Genomic DNA, 19528 nt, shown 5'->3' with positions numbered 1-19528 from the left:
AGGAGAACTGTTCTGGATTAAAAAACAGAAATGTGTTAATCAAACACAAACATTAACAAGACATATCAACCAAATGTAGTGAGAACCTACTTTGAATGATTTTTTTTTCCTAAAATGGACATTTTATAAGATCTGAAAATTTTGAAATGGGCTTCAGACATTAGAACACTGTCAAAATCATTAGATGCAGATTAGTTGAGATTCTATGAAGTGCTTTCACTGTCTCATAGACGCATAGACAGGGTTCCCCAGGTAAAAATTGCCTGAGATCTAATATGATTAGATCCTGGTGCTTAGTCACCTTAGTACAAGAAGAAGGTGACTAAGGGGGAGGGGCCTGCAAGATGGCCCAGTGAGGAAAAGTTGCCAAGCTTGATGACTGGAACTTGATAGCTGGGGCCTACTTGGTGAAGAGAGCTGAGTGTCTGGCCTCCATATATACACCATGCCATATCACCACCCCCAAAACGAATGAATGCAATTACAAAAAAAATAAAGTTGGAAAAGGAGGGTTATAGAGTAAAATAGGATTGATTGAGTGTCGAGGTTTGTTCAAGTTTAGTGATAGGTGCATGGGGAGCAATCGTTAGATTACTCTTCAGTTTTATCATTCCTGTAGCTAAAACGTTGCTGTTTTTAAGCCCACATGCATATGGATTGCCCATATATCTGTAGGAGAGAGCCCCACTGCTCTGTCATATTGTTAGACTCAACTCTTAAGGTGTTCATCAAACGCTCCTTCTGTGAGGATTCTTGCATCTCAATAGAAAGGTACTTCAGCTGGAAGGTAGTGTGCTTGCTGTGTAACACTGGAAATTCTTAAGTGCAGAAAAAAACCATAAAAGCATACCATTATGTTGTCACTCAGGAATCAGTAGATTGACTGTGCTTAGTTTTTGCTTTTGTTTTTTGCCAGAGGCTTTTCTTAAAAAGTAGTTCTATCCTAAAGCCCACAACCTAGGCAGAACTTGGGAGCAGGGTTCTTCCTTCAGGACATGTTCCAGTCAACCAAATACAAAACAGAAAAGACTGCTGTGTTGTAGTGGGGTGGGCCTCCATGACCTAGCACCATATTCCATTATGCATTGTGGTTTTATTATTTTCTTTATCGTGATTTGTTTGTGTCTTCTTTTAAGTTTATGGGTTTAATCCATGTTCATTTCTCCCTCTGTACTTGTGTCACGCTTGCTGTCTTTGCTTCCATCATTCCCAGGTTACAGTATAGCCAGGACATGCCCAGTCTCTTGGCCGATGAGCATGCGCTGATAGCCTCCTATGTGGCCCGTCTGCAGCACTGCACACGGTTAGTTGGTAGAGCAGCAGCAGCACACGAGCACAGCCAAGGCTGCTCTGAGGGAGGGGGTGAGATCTGGTGCCTGGGGTTGCCAGCTGGAGCAGCTCTGCATGTGTGGTATGATTGAACAACTACCAGCTGGGATTGGCAGAGAATCGCCAAAGCATTGACTTCTGCAAGAGAAGGAGCCTGGCCAAGCCCGGTACTCACCTCAGTGTGGAGTTAAAAGATCTCCTCTACAATAAGGCACAGTCTCTGCTGGTTACACCAGAGGAGTGCCAAAGCTGGAACTTTCTACTTCAGCAGTTGTCATTAAGGAAAATGCACATATGAAAAGGACTGTTTGGGGCCAGGGAGATGGCTCAGCAGATAAAAGCCCTAGAGATGAATGTGATAACCCAGTTGGTAGAAAGAATAGCTCTGAAAAGTTGTCCTCCAACCTCCACTGGCATGCCATGGTAGCCTGCCAACACACATGCATGCATGCACATCACACACAAGACAAAAGTAAAACACTGAATGTAAAGGACTTTTTTAACTGTTGCATTTCATACTATTTCCAGTCACCAGTTTGACTAAGCAGCAGCTTTGTTTAGGGGCATTTCCCTCTCCTTAAAGTCCTGGGGGAACAGTCAGATCCTATAAACTCCCAGGTGGGTTTGATGGACTTCTCCAGTGGGAGGGAGAAAGGAGCTGATAATAGCATACTCTGCAGAGAATCTCCCATTACACAGATTACAAGTACACAGTCTGTGTACTTGTCCCAGCCTTGCAGTTGTGAGAGCAGCAGTGTTTATCTCAGGCAGGATGAGAAACGTTTAGTCAGTAAAGGACTGGTGTGCTTGAGAAGGGCTGTGGTAACGCAATAGCAAAAAACTGCAGAGACTGCTACCTGATCCATCAGCCCATGAGTCTATGGTAGATTTAGCTATCATCCTCAAGTCCCTGAAAAAGGATTGGTGGCCATTGGTTCAGACAGAGCAGGAGGAATGGATGAGTACTGCGCCCTCTATGAGCTACAGTGTAAGGAAGTGATCCCCACACTGCCTTGAAGGAATCAGAAATTTCTTGGCTGATTCTAAAACTATAAGTCAACTAGAACAGATAAAAATAAACCAGTAATTGGTTTGGTGTGTTTTGTTATATTTCATGGCACTAGAGATTGACCTGGGAGCTTCACATGTGCTAGGCAAGTACGTGACCACTGAGCAAGGTCCCTAGCCCTTTTTACTTTTCATTTGGGAGTAGATCACCCAGGCTGTCCTTGAACTCATTTTGTGGTCCAGGCATACCTTAAATTTATGATCCTCTTGCCATGTTGCTCTGGTCAAGTCATCATCATCCCTGTCTCTCTAAAGTTTCTTAGTGGGCCTGGTGGCTTATGTCCATAATCCCAGCATGCAGGATCAGAGGCAAGGAAGGTTACTGTGAATTCAAGTCCAGCCTGGGCTATGGAATAAGAGGAGCCTGACTAAATAAAATAATAATAATAATAATAATAATAATAATAATATACAGTTAGCTATATTTGTGGAGCTGATTTTCTTTTATCAGGTACCATTTTATCTGGTACCTCATCTGCATGGATCCTTACACTGTTACAATAATGGATGAGACAGGACACAGTGACACACATTTGTGTGTTTAAGATTTATTTATTATGTATACAGTGTTCTGTCCACATATCTGCCTGCACACCAGAAGAGGGCACCAGATCTCATTATATATGGTTGTGAGCCACCATATGGTTGCTGGGAATTGAACTCAAGACCTCTGGAAGAGCAGCCAGTGCTCTTAACCTCAGAGCCATCTCCCCAGTCCATGACACTTGTAATCCCTGTTTTAGGGAAACTAAGGCAGGATAATTGGGAGCTATGTCTGGGCAACACAGAAATAACTCATCTCCCCTCCCCCCCCCCAAAAAAAAAAAAAAAAAAAAAAAAACGGAGAGGAGGGAGGTAGATGAGGATGGGTTAGTTTACTTCAAACTGGGCCCATGAGTGAAATGAGCATTGTAGGACAGGAGAAAGTGTGTGTCTCATACCATGGACTCTTTCCAGCTTGACAGTCTTCTTGGCCCACCCTGGCTGGGATTCTCCTTTTTCCTTCAGCCAGTGTCAAGTATTTTCTCAGTCCTATGTTTTTAAGGTCCCATAGTTTTCTTAACTCTTTTTTGTTGTTGTTGTTCAAGACCAACTCTAAATGTTTCCCCAAACATTTGGTTACAAATCCCTGTCTCAGATCTTTGCAGGATGTTTTTAGCCCTTCATTCAGAAAGAAATTGCCCTTTTGCTGATGTGGATGTGTGGAGATGATATTTGCAGCTTCATTATTTCCCTAGATCCTCTTGTCTGAGAAGTCTTAGTGTCTGTGACCGAGATGTCTACTTGTTGTTATCATTCTTAGTTATAAGCCTTTTCCCTTGAGGAACAGAACAAGAATTAGAGATGTCTAATAGACACCTATTGAATTTTATCTCTTTGGCAGTGTCCTGGACAGTCCTAGCCGACTGGATGAGGAGCACCGGCTTATAGCTCGCTATGCTGCCCGACTGGCTGCAGAGGCAGGAAACATGGTAAGTGAATGGAGGACCCCAGGAGAGTGCCAGAGTGAAGCATTATTTGAATATGCATATTACTTAGGAGACTAGTAATTGTGACATTCAGAAGACACTGTTGCTAGGGAATAGAAGGTGGGGAAATGTGTAGGAAGGGAATGAAGTAAGTATCTGTAATATTCTCTTTGAAACACAGATCAAGAAGAATTTAGTTATTTATTTAGAATTTAGTTATTTAAAAATATTAATACATTTAGTGTAAACTCCTAACAATATTGATCAAGGGAAAAGTAGGCAATACAGATTCCCAATATCAGGGATGAAGGAAAGAACATCACTACATATCTTACAGAAATTGAAAGTATGATGGGAAATAACTAATAACCCAGTCAGGTATGGTAATGAATGCCTTTAATCCCAGCATGCAGGAAAGCAGAGGTGGGTAGAACTCTGTGAGTCTGAAGCCAGCCTGATCTACAAAGCAAATTCCAGGCCAGCCAAGACTGCCCAATGTAATCCTGTCTCAAAAAAATTAACAACAACAAAAAAAGGTTAACGAAGATGCAATGTGTGTATTTTTGAAAGACACAAAAATAAAATACAATCAAAATTAGCAAAAAAATAAATCAGTTAAATGTTTGTTAAAGAAGTTAAATTTATAATTAATTCCCTACAAAGAAAACTCTATTCTACGATGACTTTATGGTTGAATCTATCATGCTTAAAGGATAGGGAGAATTGTGAAAGGGCTAATACTCCGTGGTCAGTTTAATTTATTCAAGGAATGCAAATATATATACTATACTAAATTAATCAATGTAATTCACATTAATAATTTAAAGAAGAAATTTGTAAGATCATTTTAGTAAATGCAGAAGAGGCATCTGACATAGGACAGCTTTCCTCCCCTGAGCAATGCCTACACAAAAACCTCCAGCTAGTGTCAACATTTAAAGACTAAATCCCAGAACAATCCTTCCCATATGTCCTCCTCTTTTTATAGTCAGTTACATTAGAAGACCTAGCCAGTGTAACACGAAGTGTAAGTCCTGAAAAGAAGAAAAAATATTTCTTTGAAAGTAACATGATCATCTCTGGAGAGTGCTGTAGAACCTGTGCAAACACTTTACAGTAGAACTACAAGATAAAGGGTATCTGAAGAGCACTGGGATTGTATGTCTCAGTGCTAGCGTGCTTGCCCTGCATTCAGTCTCCAGCACCACCAACAAGAAGGTTAATAATAATGAAAGGGATTTAAGACCGAAAGGTATAATATTTTGCTAAAAGGAATTAAAGAGAGCATGTGTAAATTGAGAGGTGTGACATGTTGTTGACAGAAAGATTTGGTGCTGACATAAGTATATATCTTCAAACTGACTTACAGAATCAATACCAGTCAGCCCAGCGAGTATTAGGTTTGGTTTGGGTTGGGATTGGGGTTTAGGAATCAAAGAATATAACCTTAGTTGGCCTCTAACTCACTGGGTAGACTAAGCATAAGCTACTGTGACATGCTCATTTTAAAATATGTTTAGTAACTCTATGGTCATGGTCATTTAATTGGGGCTGGCTCACAGTTTCAGAGATTTAGCCCATTATCATTATGGCAGGACATGATGGCATATAGGCAGACATGGTGTTGGAGAAGGAGCTGAGAGTTCTGTATCTTGATCCGCAGTCAGTAGGAGAGTGTCACACTGGGCATGGCTTGAGCATATAGGAGATCTCAAAGCCTGCCTCCACAATGACATACTTCCTCCAACAAGGCCACACCCACTTCAACAAAGCCACGCCCCCTAATAGTACACCTCCTTTGGGCCAAGCATTCAAACACTATCATAGAAACTAGTGAAAATATATCAGTCTTGAAAAAGAACAGAGCTGTCAATGTCACCTTAGGTGAAACCAAGATCTACTATGAAGTGCTAATAATCAAGAAAATGGGGTTTAGCCCAGGCGTGGTGGCTCATGCCTTTCTATCACTTGGGAGGCATAGGCAGGTGGATCTCTGTGAGTCTGAGAGCTACCCTGGTCTATAGAATGAATTCAACAAACAGAAACACGGAGGTTTAGTCAAAAGATAGACACATAAACCAAGGCAACAGGTAAAGTAGGTATAAAATAGACTCCCAACAATAGCACAAAAGCAATTCTGTCAGGAAAGGGGAATTTTTTTTTTTTTTAAGATTTCATTTCATGTATACAGATATATATAGTTTTTGTTTTTGCCTACATTTGTATCTGTGTTCTGCTATTGCTCTAAAGGTAGTAGGATCTGGAATAACAGAGCCCATAAATGAGGAGGTCTAAAGTCTTATGCAGTAGACAGTTTTATTCAGTGTATCAGACAATTTATACTCTAAGGGTTAAGAGGAATTACAGAGCAAAGCGTCCAATCACAAGCACATGCCACATTTGGCAGACAAGCAGCACATATGAAACCATGTTTTTCTATAGAGGCATATAAACAAATAACAATAGATAGTTATGATATGTAATTTGAAATAAACTCACTCCTCCCCACTACACCTGGGAGGGATACAAAAGCATAATCCTAAAACAATTTTGTGTTTTTTTAAGAAACTGAAGGTCACAAGACTCTTGTCTTGTTTCCTTGGAGTTTGCTCAGAAGCACTCAGAATTCTCAGTTCTGTTCTTGGACCTGTCCCAACTGTGTACCATGTGTGGGTGAAGGCCAGAAGAAGGCATTAGATCCTCTGGAACTAGAACTACAGATGGTTGTTAGCCATCAGGTAGATGTTGGGAACTAGGCCTGGGTCCTCTTGAAGAACAATCAGTGCTCTTAACAGCTAAGACATCTCTCCAGTCCCCAAATTTCTCTTTTATTAGTTATTGATGTTAAAAACTCCAGGGAGGGGAGGTGCTAGAGAGACACCTCAGCAGTTAAGAGCACTTACTGCTCTTGCAGAGGACTGGGGTTCAGGTTCCAGAAGCCACATCAGGCAGCTCACAACTGCCTATAACTACAGTGTCTATTTCTGGCCTCTGTAGGCACCTGTACGCATGTGCACAAATCCATACACAGAAACACAAGCACACACAGAAAATAGGATAAATTTTTTTGCTTAAAAAATGTGTTGATGAAATATCAGGCAGACTTAAAAATAAGATTTGTGAGCTAGAAAATGTACTTAAGAAAAATTTCCAAAACTTGAGACAGGGGGGATTGTGCTATAACCCTGCTGCAAGTTCAAGGTTAGCCTGAGCTATATAGGGAATCCCAGCAATCCTGGGATATGCAGCACATCCAAAATTCCAAAGGTCACAATCATCTTCACCTACACTGGGCTAGTCTGGGCTACATGAGACCCCAGCTCAAAAGAGGAAAAAATAGAAAAACTTCCAAAACACAACAAAGAGTTGGAAAATATGAACTATTATATTCAGAGGTGACATTGAAAGAACCAACATTCATCTAATTGGAATCCAAACACTTCAGAATTAGGGTTAGAGCCAATAGTTAAATTTTTCCAGAATTTATATAAGACAAGAATCCTCAGGAACTTCTCAGAATCAAGAATGAAAGTGCCGGACGCTGCCGCTTAGTTTCTTAGTATGTTGTGCTTTCCCTGTGCACGGTTGCTTGCCTCAATCCCTAGGACCTCGAGAGTAAGAGAGAACATACTGATTACAAAGGATTGGCAATTTCTCCTTAGCAACAATGGGATAGTTTTTCATAAGTGAGAAAAGGCTTTATTCAAAGATAAAATGCCTGCGTATATCCTATGTTGCTGATGTTTTTGACAAACCTTAAGAATATTCCTTAGAGGGAAAAACAGTTGAGTATCATTACTTCCTGAAAAGAACTAGTTAAGAGCCCAGTGGGCTTGGAAAGGTCACAGTGTGACGCATGTTAAACAGTAGTACTAATGGCTCACACTTACTGAATGTGTTCTAGGTGGCAGTCATTATCCTAAGTGCCTTGCATATCTTAGCTAATTGATTATCAAAACACTCCCTGTTTCCTGTGGCCTGAGAGTTAAAAACCCAAGGTTGCAGTCTGTGAGTGGCTGAGCTGAGAGGAGGGTGCCCTTCTTATCTCTCATGCATTGATAATTTCATGTTGAAGGTTAAGGTTCTGAATGAAAAGAATTAACAAAAAAGAATGAGGTGAAAAGAAAGATGAATGGAACCAAACACCATGGACTCTCAGACTCTGCCAGGTACAAAGAGCCAGGAATTCCCAGAACTAATCCAGCTTTAGTACAGGTCTCCAAGGGTGGAAGTGGCAGGGCCTGGAGACTAGGACTGCAGAGAAATGAAGCAAAGCAGAAGCAACATCATCAGATTTGACAGTGTGTACCCAGTTAGGGTTCCTTCTCCGTGGGCAGACTTGTTGCCAAAGCTGCTAATGAAGATTCTCAATGTGCTCACCCCCAAAAACAATCCCTTTGGATTTTTTCCTGCCAATCTAACATTGGGTCAATTATCTGACTCCATATTGCAGCTCTGAAGGTTGGTGGAATGGGACAAACAGCATAGAAGAAACAACAATCTAGGGAAAATGCAAAGCAGCATGGAAGCGGCTGGTGAACCTTACATGTGCCCTCGGTGGGTCACAGCCCCTCAAGTGACTTTAGAAATTAAGATCCATGGCTCAGTGAGTTGAGATGGGCTGTACCATGGCTGTGGCTGGATTCCAGTGAGTGTGCTTAATGCTGTTAGATAGCCTTGTTGACCTTACATGGTGCTTTAAAATACTGTAAATAAGAGGCAAAGCCTTTTCACCCCAAGGTCCTCGTCTCCTTTGCCATGAACCCAGATAAGGATGTTTACACCTGCTGGTTTCCATGGCCTGGCATTGAATTGCCATGAAAGTGATCTCTGTGCAGATGAGCTGGAGGCCAAGAGATGAAGGGGACACTTTCATCTTGGTTTATTTTGCTGAGTATGGTTATCTTCTAAATATCAGGCCTCTCAAGGATTCTTCTTCACGGGTATCTGCCTGACACAAAACCCCTAATCCTCTAATCTCACCCTGAATCAAGTGCTTTGCATAAAGTGGGTATAATGCTCTGAAGAGTTTGTTTATAGCCTGCCAGATAGATAGGCTTTGTATTGATTTCTCTCAAAGACCTTCTTCCACAAAGAGAGGCTGGTCAATCATTTGTGCAGGCAGCACGAACCCTGGAGAGTGTTTCCCCAGCAGCCATTGGGCAGCTTCACCCTGGGTGCATGACAGACCATGCACACCTCAGGCTGACATGTGAAAAGAGGCACTATGGGTGTCTTAGATGTGCCAGGAGAACTCATTTGTTTTCCTCGAGTGCCTAAGACTCAAAAAATAAAAAAATAAAATAAAAAAAGGAAATGAAAAACCTGTAATGTGTGGTGAGTCATAACAGTTACAGCAGATTATTAATTCTGTCACTTACCCATCACTGGGTGTCATCTGATTGTTTACTTTTAAGGATTGCCTCATGGGGAGAAAATACAGAAAAGGTGAAAAGGAGCCCTTCTCCCTCACGTTTAAACATTTCTGAGAGGCTTTCTCCATAGCTGACCTCACCCTTCATAGCCTCATTGTCACAGTTGCTGGAGGCATCCTTGTGTCCTCTCAGAATTTAGGGACCACCAGTATCTATGCTGACTTTTGCATACTCATAATGACTTCAAGCCCGGATAAAACAGTCACTGCAAAACCTGGCCTCATAATATGATCATGTGTGAAGCACTTTAAAATGTGTAGGCTTTGCCTCTGACCTACTGAATGAGAACCTGTAGGTTTAGGGCCCATCTGTCTTTACTGAAGAAAAAAACAAAGGAAGAAAATTCACTGTCTTCTGATTTACAGCCAGCCTGGGAAACACCATCTTAAACAGCATTATTGGATTCTGGGGAGAGGTTAATAACCCATAACCCTCCACTTATCCTCTAGGAGGTAGGGTTGTGTACGGAATGACCAGGGGTACAGAGACAATGTAGTGGCTCTCGGGGACATCTCTTTGGCTTATCCTGTCAGGTACGTAAAGGTTAAAGCCACTGATCTCTTTTTTAGGAGGTTGCAGAAATGCATACTAGGCTACATCTGACTTGCTGTCTACTTGCCTTAGACATATAGTATTTGTTGTGTTCAGCCAAAGGGACTTGTTTCTTACCCTGTATCTGTCCAATATGTCTCCACCTCCGTAAAGGTCTATGAGACTCCTGAACCTGAGAGGGTGCTAATGTATGAGACTGCAGTCTAAGTGGATCCCACTCTTCTTAACTGTCAAATGGAGCCTTCATTCTCCATTTTTAAAGTTCCCCTCCCCTATTCCACACCCGACATATACAGTCTTGCTACATAGCCTAGGCTGGAACTGGGTTACTCTGTAGTCCATGCTGTGTGTGTGTGTGTGTGTGTGTGTGTGTGTGTGTGTGTGTGTGTACGTGTGTGTGTGTGTACGTGTGTGTACGTGTGTGTACGTGTGTGTACGTGTGTGTACATGTGTACGTGCACAAGTGTGTTCATGCATGCATGCATGTGTGTTCTTAATGAGGGAGGGCATCAGAATCTCCTGGAGTCTGAGTTACCAGGTAGGAGCTTCCTATTGTGGATGCTGAACCAGTCCTCTGGAAGAGCAGCTAGTGCTCTTAACTACTGAGCCATCTCTCCAGCTCCTGGCCTGAATGTCTTACCTGGTCCTCAAGACAACTTTAGGAGGTAAATAAGATTCCTAGTGTGATTTACAATGAGAAAACAGGCACATCAAAGTTGAATCACCTTACTGAAGGTCCCTTCTAGACTTGAGAGTAAAGACAAGTCTGTATGACTTCATGTGTTACTGAAGATCACCTGGTACCTTTACAACATTGGTGGTTTAAGAAACATATTACCAGTGTTTTTGCTAATCGTGGGTTATTTTGTTATTGTTTGTGTTGGGGTTTTTTGAGACAGTGTCTCATGTACCCCAGGTTGGCCTCAAACTTGATATGAAGCCAATTCATTATCCTTCTATATCTACCTCCCAAGGGCTGGGATTTAAATTGATTTGCTTTTAAAAATTGTTATGTTTGTTTGTTTATTTGGGGGAGGTGTAGCAGCCATAGAAGTACTTGTAAGATTCAGTTTCTTCTTTCACCATGTGGGTCCCAAAGACTGAACACTTGTCATCAGGTTTGGCAGCAGGTACCTTCACACACTGAGCAGTCTTTACCAGTCTATGCCTTAAGGAAGGAAGGAATGGAGGGAGGGAGGGAGGGAGGGAGGGAGGGAGGGAGGGAGGGAGGGAAGGAAGGAAGGAAGGAAGGAAGGAAGGAAGGATGGGGAATGGAGAGGAGAGGAGAGGATGCTTGAGAAATGTCCCAGTGGTTAAGAGCACTGGGTCACTCTTTCAGAGGACCTGGATTTGCTTCCCAGCACCCATATTTGGCAGGTTCTGGGGGACCCAACTCCCCCTTCTGACCTCCACTGCCACACATGTGGTGCATAGACATACATGTAGGCAAAAACACTCATACACATTTAAAAAAAAAATCTTAAAAACAAAACCAGAAGCTTATAGGAGACATTCTGCGATGCTGGGTTTTTGTCTATTGCAGGAAGTCAGTTCTGACTGCTCTAGCAGTGCTGCAAACATTGTCTGCGTAGTGAAATAGCTGACAACTTAGAAATATATTTATGATATTTATGTGCGTGAGCCAGTGTACACTCTGTGTGCAGGAACCTAAGTATGTCTTTTTCCACCTGTTGCAGACCAACCAAGTTTCAGAGGGTTCCGGTTTTTATTTAAATAAATCCAGAGATTAGCTTTTATTCAGGAGTGACTAAATCTTGATAAGTTTCTCTCTCTCTTTCTTTCTTTCTTTCTTTCTTTCTTTCTTTCTTTCTTTCTTTCTTTTTTTCCTAGTCTAGTAGGCTGATGAAGGGCCTATTGAAGGACAAAGCATGGCTTAAAGAGAAAAAGTATATACCTAGGGTCAAACTGGAGAGGAACTCAGTGGGTCAGCATAGAAACTGAAATTGTTGCCTTTGGCTGATTTAAAAGATGTCTAACATGGCAGATGTTTGTGAGTTCACCCTCCCAATGCCCAGGCTATATTACCCCAGACCAGTTATGAGAATCTTTAGAAGTGGTCCCTGAAATTAGTAGTTTAAAACATTCTTAGCTGGAGCTGGAGAGAGGGCTCAGTGGCTCAGAGCACTGGCTGCTTGCAAAGGACCTGGTTCCCAGCACCTCCGTGGCAGCTCACAACCATCTCAGTTCCAGTTGTCGGAAGTATGAGGAGGTTTCTTCTGACCTCTGCAGACTCCTGCATCTCAGACTGGCTCCTACATCTTTCTTCTTTCCTTCCTTCCTTCCTTCCTTCTTTCCTTCCTTCCTTCCTTCCTTCCTTCCTTCCTTCTTTCTTTTTTCTTTAAACTCAAAACAAAATGTAAACAGCTGAAAAGTTGCAAGCCTGAATCAATCAAATTCAAAGTGAGGGGTTGTTTTCCACCGGTGAAGTTGGGATCCTATGGAAAAAAAAAAAAAAAAAAAAACCAGAACAGTGGAGACAGGATTTCTAGAACTTCGTGGTTAAAGTTCAGCCAGTTCTACTGAGACTGGGGGTGAGGCATCCACCTTTTAGTTTTGTGCAAGTTTTCTTAAAGTCCTGAAAAGCTTTTGATGCAAAGGTACTCATAATTTCTCCATCTTCTTATTTGTTCTTTTTATTTTTTCCTTTTTAGATTTAAAAACATTTTTTGTGTATGAGGGTTTTGTCTGCATGTATGCATCAGAGGAGGATTTAAGATCTTTTCGACACTGGAGTGGGGGTTGGGAACTAAACTCGCCAGTGCTCTTAACCTCTGAGTCATCTTGTAGCCTTTGTGTTCGAGACAGTCTTATACTGTGTCCAGGCTAGCCTGGAACTCACTGTGTAGCTCAGGCTAGCTTTGCATTTGTGGTAATCACTCTGTCTCAGCCTCCCTGGTACTGAGATTACTGGTCTAAGCCACTGCACAGGGTTTTGTTTGAGCATCTCGGGTCCCCTTCCACAGCCCCAGGTCTGGCCATTTTCCTCACTAGGAGGCTTTCTGGGTAGCAGGAAGGGAGGGAAGAGGTTAGGCTCTGGTTAAAGGACTTGCTGTGTAATAGATGCCTTCCTCCATGAATGAGAGGTTGGCCAGCTGATCACAGGTTGGTTTTAAATATTTAAAGAGCTGTTTGCTGAATTATGAAGTATGACAGGCATTTTGCATTAAGATACTTAAGCAACAAGAAAGAATATGGCGCTTAGAGGAAGAAAATGTGGCAGAGTCTCATGACAAATTAGTGAGCTTATGGAAATAGATTTATGTTCCTATTGTCTGCTTAAAATGTTCATTTTTTTAAGTAGGTTAGCATGAGGAACCATGAACATGATGCAAATGTCTCAGCACTTCTTTATGTATGCTTTACGTATGCTCACGCATATCACGATGAGGTCTTCTAAGAGCATCTTGTCTCCTTTCCATGAAGCGCTCACACCACCCCCTTCCTTTTTCAGTTCTGTGCTGAAGTGACTGCATGGGAACTGATAAACTCGTGACTGCCAAATTCTTCTCACTGAGCCCTTAAACTGCTCAGCAGGGCCAGTTGCCCCAGTGCCAGCCTTTTCACCCTGCATGCTCTTCCCGAGTTCTGGCTCGCTGCGCATGCTCAGAAGCACCTCACTGGAGGAACCTCGCCCTTTCTTCCTGTGCTGGTTACAGCTGGCGTGTGTTTATTTACTTATTTCTAATTTTTTTGGTTTCTGATCTGCCCCCAGTGTAATGTTAGCTCCACGAGGTGAGAATGGTCTCCCATTCACCCCGGCATCTCTAGCTTGAATAGTGTCTGGACACTGAGGAGCCGGGAAATGAATAAATTGATTTCGTTCTTGGAGGAAATTATCTAGAGTCTCTTCTAGACTGTGTATCCTGTGTCTTTATGAACTAATCATTCTGCTTCTGTCTTAGCCTCTGAAACAAACAGACAATATTTCAGGAAGGGAAACTTGCCTTTGTTTTATTTATATCATGACTATTATTTATATGGAGCCTCATAGTGTTTGAGATTGCAAATAAATAATAAATGTGTCCTTTATATAATATGTAATAGCCCATTTTCATTGCTAGAATACCTAAGGCAAGGTATTGATAAAGAAAAAAGGTTTATTTGGGTTCTCTGTTCTGGTAGTTCAAGGACCAGTATCTGGTGGTGGTCCTCTTAAGGGAAGGCCCCAGAGCATAATATGGCAGGGGACAGAGATGAATGTGTATATGTCCTATGGAATTCAGCCCTGGGGAAACCACCAAGATCAGGTCATGAAGTCTCTATCCTAAAGACCTCTTCAAGTCCTGATTGCCTCTTGAAAGTCCTGTCCAAAAATAACATGGTCCCTGGAGTTTCCTCCCTCTTCAGTACCTCACAGTGGGGATTACAGTCTAACACAGGAAGCAATAGGTCACACTCAGAGGAGAGCACCTAGGCTATATTTGCTTTTTCGGTTTTGATTTTTAAGACAAGGTCTCACTATGTTGACTGTCCTGGAAATCACTCTGTGGAACAGGCCAACCAAGAAATTACAGAGATCTGCCTGCCTCTGCCTCTGGAGTGCTGAGGTTGAAGGTGTGCATCACCACTTATATTTACATTTTGATCAAAGTAGACAGGGCATGCTAGACACTCACTGGGCTGGGATGGGGGTCTGTGAGTCCAGGCAGGTGAGAAATCCCAGCACCATTCTATCTGCACAGATTTTTGCTTGCCCACTTCTGTTGGGAGCTAAAGAATGTTAGGGATCTCTGCTAATGGCTGTGGATTCTTACTTCAGCCTCCACTGTAGAACACACCAGGTTTATATATAGTCAGACACAAAAAGTACCAAAGGTTATTTAGACATTTCCAGTGAGTAATACCAAGCGTGCTTGTTCTCATCTGATGCAAGTCCTTCCAGGATCTGTAGTTTCCCCTGCCCTCACCCTAACAGAAACTATGATTTTTAATTCTACTTTTTTTTTCAAAATTAGAAACGGATTAATCATAGCCAGGCCATCTTTGTGAGTCTCAACCCAAGTTCTCACAAGATTCAAAATACAGCATGGGATGGTTGCTCAGCTGGCTGCTGGGCCACACTTCTAAGGAAGGAAGAAAGTTATCTTGGTTTTGTTTTTATTTTTCTTTTAAAGAAAAAATATCAGATTGGCTGTGCTGTTTTGCACTTTTATTTAGAAAACACCCCATGAAAAGAGTTATTGAATCCTTAACTAACAGGGTATTAGGTTCCTGCTTCTTGTAGGTTGTGCTTGAGGCAAAGCAGAGAAGTTGTGGAGTGAGCATGACTGGCACAGGGCCTAATTGAGAGCTTCTGTTCTAGTTGCTGAGTCAAAGGGAAGCAGCACCTCATTACCCCCTTTCCTTTTGTGTTCCTAGGCTAATAGTGTACCATTGGGGTGGGGGATGTCTAGATACATCCTCACAGCCTTGGACTAGCTATGTAGCTGAGGATGACCTTAAACTCCTGATCCTCCTGCCTCCTCCACCTGAGTTTGTGTCACCACACCTGGTTTTTTGAGGTGTTGGTTTCATGTATGCAGGGCAAGCCCTATCTCAGCTGAGCTACATCCCTGGCCCTGACCCACTCTCTAGTGTGTATATTTGTCTGTTTCTAAATGATTGTGTCTTCTACCATATTCTCAAAGGCGCTAATGAGGGTACAAATCTCACCCACATCTCCAAAGATAGAACAAATAATGATTAAGCACTTGAGAGTGTGCTTAAATTACAGTTCTTGACGGAATCCATGATGAGCTACCACCTCACACCCATGGGAAAGACTCCCCAGAAAGATGAGCAAGTGTGAGGAGGCATATGGAGGAAGCGGGGATGCCATACAGTGTTGGTGAGAATCAGTCTCTCAAAAGGCAGTTAGCATGCGGCTCAGCAGTTCCACTGGAGAAAGAACATACATTTCCACACAAATGTGGAAGCAACCCAAATGCACATCAACTGATAGAAAAATGTGGTATGTTTATATTATAGAATATTATTTATCCACAAAAAAGAAATACAAGTGAAGCTTGAATGTGTCTTGCTAAGTTAAAGAAGTCAGATATAAAGGCTACAGATTGTATTTCTGTCTAATTTGCAGAATCAGTGAAACTACAGAGACAGAAAGAATGGTGGTTCTCAGGGCGGACGGAAATGGATCTTATGGTTGCTAATGGGCATGGGATTAGGAAAATAGTAAAACTTTGATGGAATTAGAGAGTGGAGATGGTTTCACAGCTCATGAACACACTAAAATCCACTGAACTATATACTTTAAAAGGTTAGGGCCTTAGGGATTTGATTCAGTTAGTTCTTGCCCAAAGCACTGGGTCCAACCCTCAGCACCGCATAAACCAGGGGTTTATGTAAGCATTTGGGTGGTAGAGAAAAGAGGATCCCAAGTTCAGGATCATCCTTGGCTACATGACATTCTAGGCCAGCACAAGGTGCTGTCTGAGAAAAAAGGGAGTAGGGCAGATTTATAAAATTAAGCTCACTTTTATTTAACTAAAAGGAAACCTCACAGTTACAGCCTTTACAGTAAGGATGTTGAAATAAGAAAGAAAGGTTTTAACAGGTTGCAGTGAGACTACTAAGACATTGGAGCTGACTTAGGAGTCATGATCACTGTTTGATCTTCCAGAGGACCTGGGTTCGATTCCCCCAGCACCCACGTGGTAACTAAACCATTTGCTACTCTAGTTCCAGGATTTCTGTAGACACCAGGCATACAGGAAGTTCTCAGACATATATGCAGGCAAAACACCCACATACATAAATATATAAGACAAAGCTTAAAAAAAAAACAAAACACAACGAAATGGGACTCCTCGGTCATGGTCAGAGGAAGGATAAGGTGGTTCAGCTACATTAGGAAACAGTGTGAAAGTTCCTCAGACCTTGTTTATAGGGCTAGCGTGCAGCAGTTCCATGTCAGTATGCTTTTTGCAAGGAATAAAACATGTATTGGGGCTGGTGAGGTTGCTGAGTAAAGGCTCTCATCACCAAGCCTGGGTGCAATCCTGGAACCTACATGGCAGAAGGAGAGAGGCAGCTCACGAATGCCCACTCACCTCATACCATAGCATGCACACACACCCACAGTGACATGTGTACACACATGCAAAGTAAAAACAGAAAGTGTATAGTGATACAAAACCCTGTAAGTTAAAGCGCATTACTGCTTCGTCTGTAGTTGCTAAAAGCTGAAAGCAAGGGTAAACGTAAGTGGACATCCAAAACCTCCTACTACTTCAGAACCAGAACTATGCACGGAATGATTCTGTTGGGTGACATTTCTAGGAAAGAGCCAGGTAGAAATCCAGGCTGCCAGTGCCCAGCGGTTGCCTGGGCTCACTCAAGCTTACTCAGCAGTGTCGGTGGCATCTGAGGACAGATTGTCCTGTGGGATTATTTCATGGTGATGGGACGTGTTCTAAAACTGGATTGTGGTGGTTGGTTATACAAATGTTTAAATCTACTAAGACTGTTAGGTTGGCTAGGTTTTATGGTATGCAAACAAAACCTCAAAATTTTATATATATATATATATATATATATATATATATATATATATATATATTTATATTTGAATTTGGGAAAACAAAATAAAACAAAACAAAATCCTCTCCCCCCAGACCCATCCTCCCACTGATGCCAGCTTCAACTTTGATGCCAACAAACAGCAGAGACAGCTCATTGCAGAACTGGAGAACAAGAACCGGTGAGAACGTGACCCGTTTCCCACGGCCAGTGTTGTCTTCCAGGTGGTCCTCATTGCCTCACAGACCACTTGGCTGGTTCACTTGCTCTTTTTGCTTCTCTGAGACAGTCCCTTGAGACTGAGGCTGACCTTGAACTCACTGAGTAACACGGGTTGACTTTGCTGTCTTGACCCTCCTGCCCCCCCCCCCACCTCAAGTGCCTGGATTACAGACCACCGAGCTCTGTCTGACTCCTCAGTAGACAAGAGTAGCCCAGGACTGTGAGATACACTGCATACTTTTGGTTCAGATTATTCTATGACCTGATCTGTTACCTCTAGAGAGTCTATCTGAGGACTCCTCCCACCCACCAGTATGTCCCTCACAGTCCCTTACCCCACTCCTTCCCAGTAGCATTTTTCTCTGTTGTAGCAGCTCATTGTGGCCTTTTACACTACATGTAACCTGTCTCATGTTATTTTAAAACACCCTTTGAAATGTTGTTAAAAGGCCTGGGGAACTACACATTACACCACTATGCAGTGGGAGGTAGAAACCAGAACAAGGAGACTGGCCTTGTGTAGCATGCATTGGAGAGGGCATGGCAGCAGCCTCCAGTCAGGAGTCAAGCATCAAGCGAAGAGAGAGAGGATGGAGGAAGAGTTGAGGAGTCCACATAGGACCCATAGAGGAAGCACTAAGGGGGTAAAGACATCTAATGGGAAAGCAAAGCCATCAAACACTAACAGTGCTTCTTGCCATCTCCAGAGAGATCCTGCAGGAGATCCAGCGCCTGCGGCTAGAGCACGAGCAGGCTTCCCAGCCCACTCCTGAGAAGGCCCAGCAGAACCCCACACTGCTAGCAGAGCTGCGCTTGCTGAGGTAAGTACACACTCACCTGCTCCCAAACTGTAGCCTGTGGTGCCAATTTCTGTATTGGGGAACCAAACTAGTGGGATAGGATCTGTTCATTAGTAGAACTTGACCATCAGCGCACACTCCCTACGAGTTCTGTCAGCCATACTGGAGAACATGGTGTGAGAGTAAACAGACCTATAAATCATTTTCCTCTCCACACATGTGTTTCCATAAGTGAAGACATTACAGAAACCAAATCTGACATCTTAGATCTTGCCAGAGCTGAATTATTGAATAGTGTGCCTTTCTGTTTCTGTGGTAGCATCTAGAATTCTACATTTGATACTTGAAGGGAGTGAGGGTGAGGTAGGCTCTCATTCTGTAGCCCAGGCTGGCCTTGAACTTTTAATGTTCTGTAGTACAGGCTGGCTTTGAACTTGTGGTAATCTTCCTTCTTCAGCCTTCCCAGGGCTAGGATTATAGGCCTGCACCACTGTTCTGCCTGCCTCACACTTAATTATGAATATACTAGCATCTTGAGTACACATAGCTGAATGGCAGAGTTTCTCAGCACTTTCTTTGTAGCCTTAACCGTGCTTTCTTTTAGGTAGGGAACAATGATTATTATTTTTCTGCTTATGACCTGTCATTTAGATTCTTGAGATCCATGAGATGAATATGATCAGCCATACCAAGTGTCCTTTTCCCCACAGCTTCATTTCAGGCTGGACATGTCAGACTGGACATGTCAGTGCACACCTTTAGCCCCAGCACTTGAGGCAGAGACAGGATCCCTATGAGTTCAAGGCCAGCCTGGTTTACAGAGTGAGTTCCAGGTGAGCCATGGATGCATAGTGAGATCCTATCACAGAAAGAAAAAAAGCTTCATTTCAGTTTGTGATTTAGTTAGGCTGTGGTTTTGGTGGCCCCGTTGTTCACTGTCACACATGGGGAAGCAAATGCTGACCTCAGCAGAGGGGAAGAGGCAGCTGTCAGCTTAAGACACACTTGTTTCACTTCCTTTGCTCAGCTCAGATACAGGTGACTATTTTTATAACTAGAAAAGTAGAAACTGTCCTTCTGGAATCTATTGCCAGAACTGTAATTACTGAAAGTG

The 19528-nt window shown here is 42.6% G+C and overlaps 1 protein-coding gene across 6 annotated transcripts in view; it reads left to right on the top strand.

The window, feature by feature from the left end:
- Dtnb (dystrobrevin beta) overlaps window positions 1-19528 on the top strand; it is a 196782-nt gene that overhangs the window by 147909 nt on the left and 29345 nt on the right. For 4 of the 6 annotated variants that reach the window (XM_051181728.1, XM_051181729.1, XM_051181727.1 and 1 more), the window contains exons 11-14: window positions 1214-1303; window positions 3782-3869; window positions 17488-17573; window positions 18322-18435. In XM_051181728.1, the coding sequence (XP_051037685.1) occupies window positions 1214-1303; window positions 3782-3869; window positions 17488-17573; window positions 18322-18435 (378 nt within the window). The remainder of the gene's footprint in view (window positions 1-1213; window positions 1304-3781; window positions 3870-17487; window positions 17574-18321; window positions 18436-19528) is intronic. The other 2 variants (XM_051181732.1, XM_051181730.1) reach the window with 1 other exon arrangement.

This window comes from Phodopus roborovskii, unplaced genomic scaffold (assembly GCF_943737965.1).
Source record: "Phodopus roborovskii unplaced genomic scaffold, PHOROB, whole genome shotgun sequence".
In the NCBI taxonomy this organism is placed as follows: Eukaryota; Metazoa; Chordata; class Mammalia; order Rodentia; family Cricetidae; genus Phodopus; species Phodopus roborovskii.
The sequence above is the reverse complement of the archived record's forward strand: the minus strand, read 5'-3'. Positions and strand labels throughout refer to the sequence as shown.